The sequence below is a fragment of the Scatophagus argus genome, chromosome 17, assembly GCF_020382885.2.
Source record: "Scatophagus argus isolate fScaArg1 chromosome 17, fScaArg1.pri, whole genome shotgun sequence".
In the NCBI taxonomy this organism is placed as follows: Eukaryota; Metazoa; Chordata; class Actinopteri; family Scatophagidae; genus Scatophagus; species Scatophagus argus.
The window spans coordinates 1,773,949-1,787,859 of record NC_058509.1 but is presented as its reverse complement, the minus strand read 5'-3'; the positions used below and the strand labels follow the sequence as shown (position 1 = coordinate 1,787,859).

Below are 13,911 nucleotides of genomic sequence, written 5' to 3'. Positions count from 1 at the left end.
TGAAGGTTTGGAAACATTCAGGCTGCCAACATTAAATTTACAGTTTTTGTCCTGAGTCACAAGAACTAATGAGTTTCGGACTTTAAAAACAAAAAGGTGCGTACGGTCATTTTTATAGGAACGGTTTTAAACTAACCTTGTGTATGGGCTCTGTATCAGTGCTTCAACCTACAGGTAACACCACAGATTATATTCCCACAGTCATGTTCACAGATTAACACCCAACACTGGGAGAAATGACGACAGAAAGCTGAGTGCCAGTAACAAAGCGTCTGCACTTCACTTCAGCTCTGTGGTTTCAAACTGTCGTGAAATGAAGTTTTAGTGGAGACCTCAGCTGAGACGACTCAACCCCCCCCCCAAACCTCAAAACCAAAGACATGCGAGAAGAGAAGAGAAGAGAAGAGAAGAGAGGGATGATGGGGGGAGAAAAACGGGGGTCGGAGTGTCAAAGGACGTGTGAATGAATAGTGAAGAGTTTTATTTCTTCTGTGGTTTCTTCTCAGTCAGACAAAGGGTCAAACTCTTCGAGCTTCGGTGCCACGTTGGTTTGAGGGATCCATTTTGGTCTGCCAATCAAAATGAGCTCAGGTCATTTACATGTGGTGTGTTCACCGAGGCCTGCTCAAATCCAGTGGAACAGCGCCCCCTAGTGTTCACTGTGGGGAAATAACGTCAATCCTCTGGTTGAAAAGTCGTATCCATCATCTGAGACCGAATGTGATTTTTTCACTGCATTTGCATTCCAAGCACAAAGCAATTGAAAATAAAATAAAATAAAATAAAACCTGCAGTTGATGTCAAAAGGAGGGAGAACGCAGGAGAGGAAGAAAAGAGCGGCTCAAATGTGAACTAATTAAAAATAAAATCAAGTCAATGTGAAGCAACATTCAAGAACTGTTTTTATTGCTTCTGCACACCCACCAGTCCCAACGTTCATCTTTCCATACGAAGCAGTTTTCCACATCTGCACTAACTGCTCCAGCTGTTGTCGTGTCGCTGCTTTTAGAAGCTTATTACAGCTGATCGTTTAAAGTAAAAATCTCTAAAAAAAAAAAAAAAAAACTCAAGCGTTCAAAAAAACTGCTAAGAAGATGCTCCCCAAGAAACAATAAGGAGATAAGAAAAATACACATAACACTTGTAATCATCCATACGTGATCAAAACAAACCACAGTCTACAAAACACTGGAAAAATAAATCAGCAAAGAGGAATTTTAGTTCGTTTTCACAGGGAATACCCTCAGTTTAATGATTTAATTTGTTAGCCCAGTACAGTCGGCAATTAAGAGCACTTAAGACTTAAAACTATAATCTATTATATACAAATATGTCTCCAATTATTCCACCTCAAACAGAAAAAGCAGTTCACGGTTAGTGAGCTCTTATGGTTTGTTCAGTATAAATTAGCAGAAACGAAGACAGGAAAACTTTTCTTTCATGTTGTGTCAGAGTGAATCTGAACAGATGAAGCACTCGGCTGCGTTTTCTTCTTCAAACATTTGAACAGCAACACAAAACAAAGCTAACAGTGTCAGTGTTGAGCAGCGCCTCTTAAAGGCACCTCTGTGTTACAGCTGAGGACTTTAGAGATTCACGTCTCGTCAGCTGCGGGTACTCCCCTTTAAGGCCTCCGGGAGGCGCTAACACACCGACGAGCACTTCAGGTTCCAGTTTGAGGAGGCTGTGTGTGAAAAGTCTGCCTGTCCCATTTAACAGTTTATTCAAATGCTTTTGAGAAGAGAGCTGGAGAGGTCAGATCACGACAGGCACAACGCTGGCTTTTCATTCTGACTTCAAAACTGTTCTTTACCCGGTCGGCTTGAGGACTGTGAGACCGTCACGGGGGGGGGGCTGGCATCCCTACCAGCATCTCCAAAGTTCACTAATTAGCACATCTGATCTTAATGTTCCTTTGCAAACAAACAAACATAACCAAAGTGTAAAAACAAAACACTTTGTCTCCAGGAGCTTTCCAGCAGAGTCCGGATCCCCGTTTCCCCCTGGACTTCGGCCTCTGACTTCTGAATACTGAATTTCCTGACATCTCGGCTCAGCCGGGAAAAGAAAAACATCCCAAAACTTTCGCTGTGCTGATCTAAAAACACGACTTTGTAAGATTTGGCAGCAAGAAAATATTTTAAGGCCTTCAGAGTGAACTACTGTGGCAGCTGAAGATTCAGCAGCTGAGGCGAAGTCTGGTTTTGATGCTGCAGTAAAATGAAGGCTTGTGTCAGCCTTTGCTGTTATTTTCCTGCTTCCTGCCATAAAGAGCAGCTCCTTCAGTCTGACACTAACATGACAGCCTCAACATGTACTGATTAGTTGACGTTCAAATCCTGTTTGTGACTCCTTTAACTCTTTATTTTAGGTGGTATGCAGGGAACAGGTTTACGTTTGCAGCCACTGATGTGACAGTTTGAGTGTTCGGGACGTGACGTGTCCTCAGCGAGACGTCAGGAGAGACAAAAGGCATCATTTAGATCCTTAGATTATGAATCACCTCCTGCATGTCTTTTAGACTGCAAAGCGGGCGTCGGTACTGAACCTCGGCCAGTTCTGCTCTGAATAATCTGAACCTCCTGGATGAATTGGGGTCACAGTCGCCACACACAGAATCCTCGAGCGAAGGCGACCGTTGACCCCCTGATGAACCGCTGAGCTGCAGGGGAGTGATGCTCAACAACTGGGTCACGTTTTCATGTGTGTCGCTTTAAATTAAAAACAGCACGATTTTAGCCCGAGGAGAGTGTTTGGGTTTGTTCCACCTGCTCCTCTTCTATGTGTTTTAAAGGAACAGTTCTGCCCCGTGCTGATGGAGTCAGTCTCTTCATCTACAAAACATTTCTGGAGCCTCACAGTAAAACAGCGTTGCAGCCTTCTGCTGAACACCTGAAGAAGCTGGAGACTTGTTTTAAAAAACAACTGAAAAGAAAGATAACATAAAATGTCTCAATACAGCTCATTGCCTCATCAAAGTCTGCCGAAGCCCTGAGATTCCAAACCGATTCTGAAGACGTTATCTGCTGCTGGTTTTAAGGCAGAATCTTCACTGTAGCCGCAAACATGTGAACCTGGCAGCATCCAGGCAGCAGGTAAACACTGAGGCACGCAGAGGTCGCGAGTTCTCCTTCATCTCGTCACGGATGCGAGTCTGAGCTTGTGCATCCCCTTCACACGGGGTGCGTTCTAACATTTAGTGGCTACGGCGAAGATTTCATCTTAATAAAAATGGTGTAAAAACAACGTCTTTTTGAATCAATTTTCAGCTTCTTCAGCTGCAAAGCTGTTTAACAGTAAAGCCCCTGAAATGTTTTGTGGACTAAGAAACTCATCATCAGCACGAGTGAGAGGAGAAAAAGACTTTTCATTTCTGGGCGAACTGCTCCTTTAAATCCTTTCACTTCACTAATGTTTAATTAATGTAAGACATTCAAGTGACACTGCTTCTGTTTCCACGCAGCGTTTGTAACTTCAGGACGTCTGTATTGCCCAACCTGCCTCCTCCTGCGGTTAAAAGTCCGTTTCCTGGTTAGTGAGGAGTGTTTTGACACGCGTTAGTCATGTTATCGCCACATGAATCTATGATGAAAATAAAGCCCGTCGAGAGCCCGTCTGTTCCAACACCACACCCACATTAAGACTCTACGGCTGAAGGCACTGTCTCCCTCGTCCCCGCCCTTCCCATTCCCATCCTCCTCCACCTCCTCCTCCTCCTCCTCCTCCTCCTCCTCTTCCTCCACTTGTGAGGCCTATAGCAGGACGCAGCGCTTCTTGGGTTTGTTTTCTGGAGGCTCCAGAGCTGCCAGGATGGCTTCGTCAAACACGTTCTTCAGTCCCCTCTGAGAAAGAGACACAAGCAGACTCGTGAGCTTCGTTTGCTCATAACATAAAACTAATGAGCGGGAACGCCAGGAGAAATGAAATCTTACAAAATGTTTTCCGATTGGCTGAGAGGCTATAAAAGGGAAGCAGCAATAAAAACTGACGGAAAACATTTTATGAGCACTCTGTGACACACACATTTCCACTTCTTCTGCAGACAAAGCAGTCACGTCGTCGTGCTGAAGGAGCAGAGAGGATTTGTCAGGAGTCGCTGGTCTCTGGGATTCCTGTTGCATGTGCGACTCTGAGTCTGTTAATAACCTCTCTGCAGTATCTGCTAAGGTTTTGTCATACTGTGACATCAACTATCTAATGATCTGCAAGGTCTTTCTTTCACTTCAGTGGCTGACAAGGAAACGCAGCAAATCCTCACACTTCAGAGGCTGGAAAAAATGACCGTTTGGCATTTTAGCTTGAACTAGCTTTAATTTAACTGACTAATCTAACCGGAAAATTGTACTTCTACTTCAATACAGCGTCATTAACAACATGTTTGTACGTGCAGCGTGGTACCTGCAGCACTGCGCCCAGACTTCCCCCTCTGCGTACCTGCGTGAGAGCCGAACACTCCACGTATTTGACGGCTCTGAGCTCGCGAGCCAGTTTCTCTCCGCTCTCGCAGCTCAGGGCTCGCTGTTTGTTCTTGGCCAGTTTCTCCAGAGTGTTGCTGTCGTCTCTCAGATCCACCTGAGTCCCGACCAGCAGGAAGGGCGTCCGCGGGCAGTGGTGTGAAATCTCCGGCACCCACTGTGGAGAGGCAGGGCAAGCAAAGAGGAGTGAGGGGTGTGACCTGGGAGGACACACGCACTTAAGTCTAAATAAAAATCCTGAGTACGTCGGTGCCACGATGGTATAAACGTTTGTTTAGAACCTAAATTTAACAAACCTTCGACGCTGGCACCGACTGAACTCACCTTCTCTCTGACGTTCTCAAAAGAGGAGGGTGACACGACAGAGAAACAGACGAGGAAGACGTCGGTCTGAGGATAGCTGAGGGGTCGCAGTCTGTCGTAGTCCTCCTGACCTGCAGGGGGAGACACGCGAGCACTCTGAATAGCAGCTAACGACATTGTACACCTAAGTATCAGCTGAACGACCGCTGTGGACGAGGGAGAAGAGAAAGTTCGTTTTTACCTGCAGTGTCAAACAGTCCCAGAGTGAAGGGCTCCCCGCCGATCATCACCGTCACTGCATAGTTATCAAAAACCTGAGGGAGACACGGGGGGTGAGGGTGGGTGAGAAGACGGGGGCGGACGAGGGGATTTCATACATTCTTTAAAACACCTCTAAGACCTCTGAGTGCCCAAAGAGACACGCCGATCATATCAAAATGCAACTCAAATGTAATTCTGCAACCAAGCAGCCTTCTGAAGAAGTGAGGACAAACAGGAACGTCTTCTCTTTCCGAAACTGTCCTCTCAGTCCAAGTCTGAGAGTCATACCGGTCCTCGCAAAGACAGAAGTACAAGAAAAAGGTTTCACATCACTGCAGGCCTTTCGGTGATTTTAGGAAGATGCTTCCTCTCAGTTTGTTCATTTCCAAACCACAGAGTAAACAGAGCAGGGCTGAGTCCGTCTGGTCCGAGGTCAGAGGACTTAAACCTGAAAGGACATGAACTGTTGCATGTCCAACAGCACACAAATGCTCTGACTCATGACAGTCACCAACTTACAGCAATATTTTTGTTGCAACATTTACAAAATGTCTCTAACATCCCTTTTCCTTATTTGTACACCTTTGACAGGCAGTAGTGTTCATCTGAAGCAGTTAACTTTATTAGAAGTTCAGTGTGTGTAATTTCCAAAACCAGCACTACAGTGTAACCCACACTACACAAATACACTCCACAATGAAAAGAGGAGCTTTGTCACCTGCCCCTTGCTTCATATTAACTTAATGTACTGTAAATACAGGCTGCCATCTTCTTTCTGTTTGCCACTCATCTCCTGGGCAAAGAACTGAACTGACCTGATAGCACTGCCAGAGATGTTGTTCAGAAAGATGGTTTACTTGGGCGGGATTTGAGGAACCAAACTCCACACCTGAACTTGCCTATCACCAACCTGCACCAGCTTTAAAGTCAAGCTGCTGTTGTAAAACACCCCAATGTTTTTCAAGTATATTTTTAAGGAATATGAAAATGAGATAAGCTGAGCGCTCTCAGTAAGAACAGACTGGTTTAGCTGCTGTTCAGGTGAACAGACTCTCAGTCAGCTGTTTCTCTCTCTGTTCATTCCTCCCTTCTGTTTCATCACTCTGTTTGTCCCTTCAGGCCTCTGCCATGTACAATAACAAGCAGCACGGCCCCGACACGCCGGCTAAGCTCAGCTCTGCCAGTGTGGAAGCGAGCTGAAGCAGGGAGCGCTTTGCAGCCGCTGCACGGCATCAACGCGCCGCCCTGCTGCTGCAGCCTGCTGTGGCCTGCAGACACGGTTTGGTTTTAATGAAGCTGCGTATGCACAGACAGGTTCCAGATAAACTGGAGTATGTAGCCTGTAGGAGAGGAAGCAGCAAAACAAACATGGATTCAAGCTGGGTTTTATTCTGGCATCTGTTTAGTCTATATTTAAACAGGCAGGCTCACAGCACATATCCTCTTACGCTTCTGTAAAATGAGGTTTAGTGCACTGAACAGGAGAGATTAAGATTAAATATTTATTTTTGAACTATTCCTGGCTCATTTCATGTTTTCGAACAAAAAGAACCAGCACCACTGCTTTGTCATTTCCTCTAAACAGACAAAGGATGACAAAGCAGGATTGTTCAGGTTGTTTCCACAGTGACACTTTGAGTAGCTGAATTGTGTGTGTGTGTGTGTTACAGCTTCAGACGACCCGAACCACAGGAGGGAGGCTGCAGACAGAATCGTTTTAGGTTCTGTATCCTTCATCAAACGCGTCTTGTTTTGCTGATTGAGGAGGAAGTTCAGGCTGTAACACACACACCCTCAACAAAGAAATGAACACACTGATACTCGTCAGCGCAAGTCGAGACAGAAACACTTTGTGTGACGGCTCGGTGGAGGCCCGAGCCGCAGAGACACACACAGGCTGAAATACTTCAGTTAATTACAAGCTGCGCACACACACACACACACAGACCAAAGCACACACATGTTTGTGATGATACTGTGTTTGCACAGAGCTCAGAAGCTGCTGGAATCAGACTGGCCACACTGGTTACTGTGGACAGAGCTGCAGCTGCACGGGGAGGTGGACACTCAGCCATTGTGTTCTTCGCAATAATTTTACTGCTCTCTATAGCTGATTTACATTTGGCTCATTCATTCTGCCGAGCACAATGTATGTAGATTCCACACAGCAGACTAACAGGAAGTGTCCGACAAAAACAGTCGAGATAAAAAGTTACGGATGCGACATTAAAGCGTGACATTAAGGAGACGTGTTTACTTCCTGGAGGAGACTTCCTCTCTCCTGATTTCTTATTGTGGTGGCTGTCAGCTGACTGACAGGGAAAACACAACAGAGTAAACACGAAACAGAAAGTCTGGGCCTGTTTGCTCACGACGGCGTTGGCCCCACCTGTGGCGTTGTGATCTCACTCCACACAAGCTGACTGTGACTGGTTCCTTTAATCAATAATGGCCGACTTCAATAGCAGCGTCTTTCTCGTGTTTTGCGGTCGCTGTTGTTGTCTCTGTAACTGCGGTGCACAGACTGATAACGGCGGCGTTGGCCCCACCTGTGGTGCTGATTGGCTAATCGTTGAGTACGCGCGGTATAAATATGGATGCTGTGATACAGTGACATAAAGCAAGATATCATATTTTGTCCAGCTGCTCAACCCTAATAGAAAATACACATTGAAAAAGAAACATAAGGAGGGTGTTGTCCTAAACATTGTGGCAGGAGCGAGCGACAGACCGTCAGACAGGAAGAGGAAGACAAAGTTGAGTCAGCAGTGTTGGTTCTGCAATGCTCTGATCACACTGTGCTGACGAGTGCAGTCAGTGAAGCTGCCCATCAATTAGGCATATTTAAGATATTTCCAGTAGGACGGTCCTGTCTGTCAACAGTCAAATCGGCTGTCTCAAAACAAAGAGTCAGAGTTTTCAGGATCAGCCGAGCTGAGGCGGCGGCCCGGACCGCCTGCACGATGTGCGACTTCAGCATGACAACAAACGTCTGAGACATCAGACAGGAAAAGAGGGGAGGCAGACTCTAGAGAATCTCTAAGGAAAACAAGCTACCACGTACTCACATACCTCCACACACACACACACACACACACAGGGCTACAATCCTAAGAACCCACCCAAACAGCATGCACGAGGTTTCACCATCACCAAAAGAAAACTTCTGTTTCTCAGACTGCTGGACTTTCCATAAGGTTTAGAGAGGATGTGAACCAATCTGAAAATTTAACAACATTGTGGGAAATGATTTTTGTTTTACTCAGTGGGCTTTGGAGACGCTGCTAGCCACCCAGGCTAGCTGTTTTCCCTGTTCAAAGCTAACATAGCCTTCTTCTGGTGATAGCTTCATAGTCAGTATGCAGACATGAGAGTGGAATCAATCTTCTCATTTAACTCTTCCTTAACTATTCTTTGACAGTTAACTCAAGTCAAGTTGTGTGGTCCTTAGTGTCCTATCGGAGCCCATCCCGTCCAATCTCCTTCCAGCCAGTCGAAGAACCTGACTGGAGCGGCACCAAGTCTAGTGCTCCAATCCCGAGAGAAGCTACGAAGCCCGGGTCAACACGACAGGTTTGTCTGCTGAGGGTTTCAGCTCACCTCGTGCTTCCTTTGTGTGTTTTTCATGATGATTAGCATACGTCCTGCATGCTCTCTTGGCTGAGCGAGCTGGGACTGGGCCAAGCCTAGCTTAAAAAACTGATTTTGACTTCCACACATCCAGGATTCACTTTGTGTGGAACTTTGTCGATCATTTCTACCAATGATAACACTGGCGTGAGGGATCTCCAAGAGTACAATCAGTAAGAAGCAAGAAGTTACTCACCGTGGGGACATATTCAGAGGGAAACTTGTTGGTTGTGTAGGAGATGAGCAGGCAAGTTTTCCCCACGGCACCATCACCCACCACCACACACTTTATAGTCTGCATCTGTGGAGGAGGACGGAGACAGGAGGGATGCAGAGGAAGAGTGAAGGTGACTGACAAGTGTGAGAGGCAAAACTCGTCCACGCAGTGATTAATTAATGACGAAAATAATGCAGATCAATACCACATCCTAAACACAGAGTCGGAGTTAATGTGCTGATTAGCTATAAATGAACATCGGTAGTCCTGTCTCGTATGTCTCAGCTGTGTGTAGACATCCCACGACCACATGTTGGACAGTTAACAGAAACAGTGGTTGCTCTGTGAGACGGTGTTGACCACACACTGGCTGGAGATCCTGTGACCAACCAGAAGCTGAGCAGCTCACATACCCCGTCTGGCTCTTCATTAAGGGGGACAATAGTAACGGGCTGCGGGCTGCCACTTCATCACTGGCTCTTTGTTTGGGCCTTTTGGCAGAGGCAGCACTCAGCTGAACTCTGATGAGTTGGGGACAAGTTAACTGGTCCTCTGCAGGGACCACGACACCAGTTACGTCTCCATAAATCCCCCTCCTCTCAGATATTTCGCAAACGCATGCAGAAAATTCTGGAAAAATGCAGCAAACCGAGGCAAACACGTCGCTTCAATGCACTATTGTTTCTTGTAAACAATGTTATCTGCAAGTTGATCCTGTTTTTCCATCCGCAGCATTTGGAGATTCAGCAGCTTTCATTATTGCTCCAGTTTTAATCACCAGACTCCTCTCTCAATCTGTGAACTTTCTCTTTTTTTACAGAATTAACTCCTAAGGCTTAGTGCTTGAAAAAACAGAAGATGAATGTTAAATATGATCATCGTTCCAAGTCATTAAACAAGGGAAAATGTCAAATATTTGCCGTTTTCAGCTTCTAAAATGTGGAGGTGCAGTGTTTGCCTGAATAATTCTCATTTTGGGTTTTGGACTGCTGATTGAACAAAGCAGAACTTTTTGAAAATGTCACCTTGGGCTCTGGAGGAATTTTTCACTGTTTTCTAACCTTTATAAAATATATAATTCAACAAAACTGATTAATTAACATCAACAAGAATCTCTATTAGTTCTCAGTTAACAACGTAATTATTCTCTGGCTCCAAGCTCTTTGTCGTTATTTTATAGAGATAATTTGCAGATTAATCTTTAAGATTATCATTAGTTATAACCATAATGTGTTGGAGAAGCTGCAACCAGATCGTGTTGGCAATTAATCAATGAGCTAATTTTCTGCCTGTGAACTTACTGATTAATCAACTAATAGCTTTACCTCTGATTTATTCTCCCCAACAGACCAAAGTCATAAGTAAAACAAAAATGAAATCTCCCCAATGTGAAAAGAAAGCAAACGTTTGGCTCTTAATAACGAAACAAACATGACAAGTTGGAATAAACTACTTCCTGTACTTAAGAATCAAACAAACAAACAGGTAAACAGCTCACTTACTGACAGCACTTGTGGGCAGTCCATAAACTCGTTAAGTTGGTTTTAATGTGGTTCTACTCACTGTCTGATGTCCATTTAATTTAAACTGTTTCTCTGTCACTTCCGCACAGAAAACTGTGATGATCACTTACAAACATTTAATTAGTTTAGTCTTTACCCCAGGCCAGCTCTTCAATCGGTCTGTTGTTCTGCGTGTACAGAATTAAAGTTTTAAAATGATAATGTTGCTCCTTGTTGACGACATTGACAGTTGACAACTAAATCTAAATGACAAAAAAGTTCAGCCCGGCCAAGCTAACTCACGGCAGCCAACCTGGGACGTGTTGGGGGGGGTCAGCTCCGCAAGACCCCCACCAACAACAAAAAGGTCTTTTTTAAAGATACGTTTGTGATGAATATAACGACAAAGCAACCCTTTTTAGGGCCACACGTACACTTCATCATAGAGAGCCAACCCTACGGCTGTCCTAGTCTACCAACACAATCACACCGGTAACTTTCAGCAGAGATTTAACAGCTAAGCTAATGACAGTTAGCTAAAGGAAACTGTTTGTTTTGACAGCTGCCGGTTAGCAGAGTTAGCTTTCAGCAGGCTAACTGTCACAGTTTTCAAAATGCAAAATCACTTTAGGGTTTACTGCTGTTACTCCGTTGATAATTCAGCATTTATCGTCAGTTAAGTACAAGTTAAAGACAGTGTCAGGAGTAACGTACCTCTGCTGTCCGCCGCTGGAGTGCTGGTAATGATGTGCTACGTTCAGGTGCTTCCCGTAAACCCCCACCACTCCTTCCCCTGAGCGGAAGTCGGTAATATGACTTGTGGTATGTTCAAGTTCCTTCATATTTAACTCAAGAAAATGTTTGGGAAAACCCCCAAAAAGAGAGAAAAAGATCATATATACATATATATATATATATATATGTATAAACATCATGACACAAGTCTCATTGAGGAAGTAGGATATGGAGCAGTCACAGATATGAGTCATACATTATGTTCCTCTGGCCAGACTGAGCCTCCACACTGATAATCAATACTGCAGCATTTACTTATATTTCAGACACCCCAGCATCTAACTGTGTGGCAATAGTTTGACCTCCCCTGCACAAAAGCGGGTCCATAAAGAAATATTATTGCCAGGTTGAGCTTTACTTGTTTAAACCAAATAGTTAATTGTGTAGCTTTACGGCTAGCGCCTTTAATTCATTCACACATTACATTAGTTATCAACTTAGGAGAGAAAATGTAACAAAATTTGGCTTTTAAAGTATTTCTGCACTCATGTTGACTGTGTTTACTGGGGACCAGCACCCTCTGAAAGATGGACCAGTTTCTGAATGACCACCAGGGGGAGATGTAGTTCAGACTGTTGGTGTTTTTAGGGTTACTGCATTGCTTACAGTACAAAGCCATTTTGGATGGTATTCGTTTGATGTGAGCTCTGCCATCCTCATCCAATTCATGCCTGTCCATAGATGTGCGAGCAGTTGGACACAGCTAACAGTGACTGCGATTCTCTGCTTAAATTCTCCTTTGGATGGCTACAAAACGAGAAAAACATTTTGTAGCGCATTCAAGACATCTTATGCATCATTAATCCAGACTTTCACCGGACTTAAATTCAGTATATATACATTTACATTATGCTGTATTTGAAACTAAATATTGGTTTGATACTAACAAGGCTACTTTGTATGATCAGTGGTACATATTTCAGTCAAGGTGAGCTGCATTTTGCTGAACAGGTGAGCTGAAAATGGGTTCATCTGCTATACTGTGTATGGGTGCATGACGATCAAAAGCCAACTGATTCATAGCGCTTCTGCTTTACTGAAAATCGTACTGGATACCAGAGGAGAGATGGCTTCAGACCCACAATGTTGCCTCCTCCGCTCATCTGGCAGGAAGAATATTTCCGATAAGACTGACAGAGTCCCGGACCCGAGACTTTGGCTCAGATCGGTCTCATGAATCACAAAAATGAAAGCTTGAGGCTTGACCTGTACTTGACTCTCCTGAGACTCGACTTCCTAAAGGAAAAAACAGTCAAGTGTTAAGGCTCGCCATACTGAGCCTTATCAGCTGTGTTAACCGATCAATGGTTGACTGACGGATTTTATGTCTGGGTAGCATCCAAACACAGCATCTGGTGTTCTCTGGCAAATAAAAGGCCTCATCTTGTGAGTTTCTCTGGTAAACTGAAAATGAAGTGATTATTTAGCATGAACAGCGATGGAGAGTTCATTAACAAGAAATCAATGGACGACACATGAAAGGCAGCGGCAGAATAATGAAGACTTATCTCTTTAATAGGGGTGAGGAGTGTTTGTTTTGGCTGGCCCGGCTGGCCGTGGCGTGCTGTGGGCAGAGGAGAGCTCGCTAAGGGAGAGGCCAGCCGACCTTCAGTGGTAACACAGCAGAAAATGAGATAATTACAATGCAAGGCACTTCTCCATTACCCTTTCCCTCCGGATGGCTTCTCTCTCTTTCTCACTTCACAAGCATTTCTCTGCACTTTGATCTCCTCGATGCTCTTTTTTTCCCATCCTCTTCTTCTTCTCTTTGTTATTGCCTCCTGGTTTCTCTCTCGCCCCCCCCCCCTCACCACAGCTCTCTCTCTCTCTCTCTCTCTCTCTCTCTCTCTCTCGCTCTCTCTCTCTCTGTATGTGTGTCTCTATCGGTCCCTCACCCATGACTAACCAGGGGTTTGGATGTCAAGGACGTTGTGCTGCTTGTCTCCCAAAGATAATCCCATTAAACTCAGGAATTTAATTATAGATTATCGCACATGCTCTCTCTCACTCTCTCTCTCGTGTGCACACACACACACACACACACACACACACACACAGACATACATGCATGTCTAGAAACGAGCACACAGGTTCATGGTGCACCTTTGTACACAAAAAGACACATAATACACCAAAATACAGAAAAACTGGTGCAGTGAGATAATACTGGTCCATGCGGAGATATTTCATCATGCACAGAGCTAACACACACACACACACACACACTCTGGGTTCACCCCGTTGCCCTGTCACTGTATATCAGTGTCAGCCTCCAGTCGGCATTAACAACTTCACCAGTCTGTTTTTAGAGCAGCGAGGACGCAGCTCAACATGATTTTGCAGTGAACAAAGGAAGTAAAGAAGTCAGTTTACTGCAGCTGCCAACCAGGATGAATATGCAGGAATCTCTGGGCACCACAGTCACTACAGTTTCACTACACTTCGTACGTCTTGTGACGCCCTTAAATGTAGTCAAAGGTTGAACTACAGTTTTGTTTTGGATCTGATATATAAAAACCACAGCAACAATATTTCTGTTTCACACTAATTTGCAAGGTCAGGTGTCAACCCTTGACAACACTGACAAAAACAAGTGAACACAAAGATAAACAAACTGATGGCAGCCATTTTCCTCTGCTGGCTAGCCAGCTCTTTGCTAGCCTCTGCTCCAGCCTGGTCCTGGACTCACACTGTTGAATTTTCTTTAAGTAGTAGCCCTTCCCGCACT

At 44.7% G+C, this 13,911-nt stretch overlaps 1 protein-coding gene across 1 annotated transcript; it reads right to left on the bottom strand.

Moving 5' to 3' along the window:
- Positions 1-879: 879 nt before the first annotated feature.
- On the bottom strand, positions 880-11,230 carry LOC124074676 (cell division control protein 42 homolog). The gene is given in 7 exon segments (XM_046417842.1): positions 880-3,842; positions 4,435-4,632; positions 4,800-4,909; positions 5,020-5,092; positions 8,866-8,970; positions 11,103-11,180; positions 11,183-11,230. Coding segments are annotated over 7 exon segments (702 nt in total). The 3' UTR covers positions 880-3,752.
- Between the last annotated feature and the right edge of the window lie 2,681 nt (positions 11,231-13,911).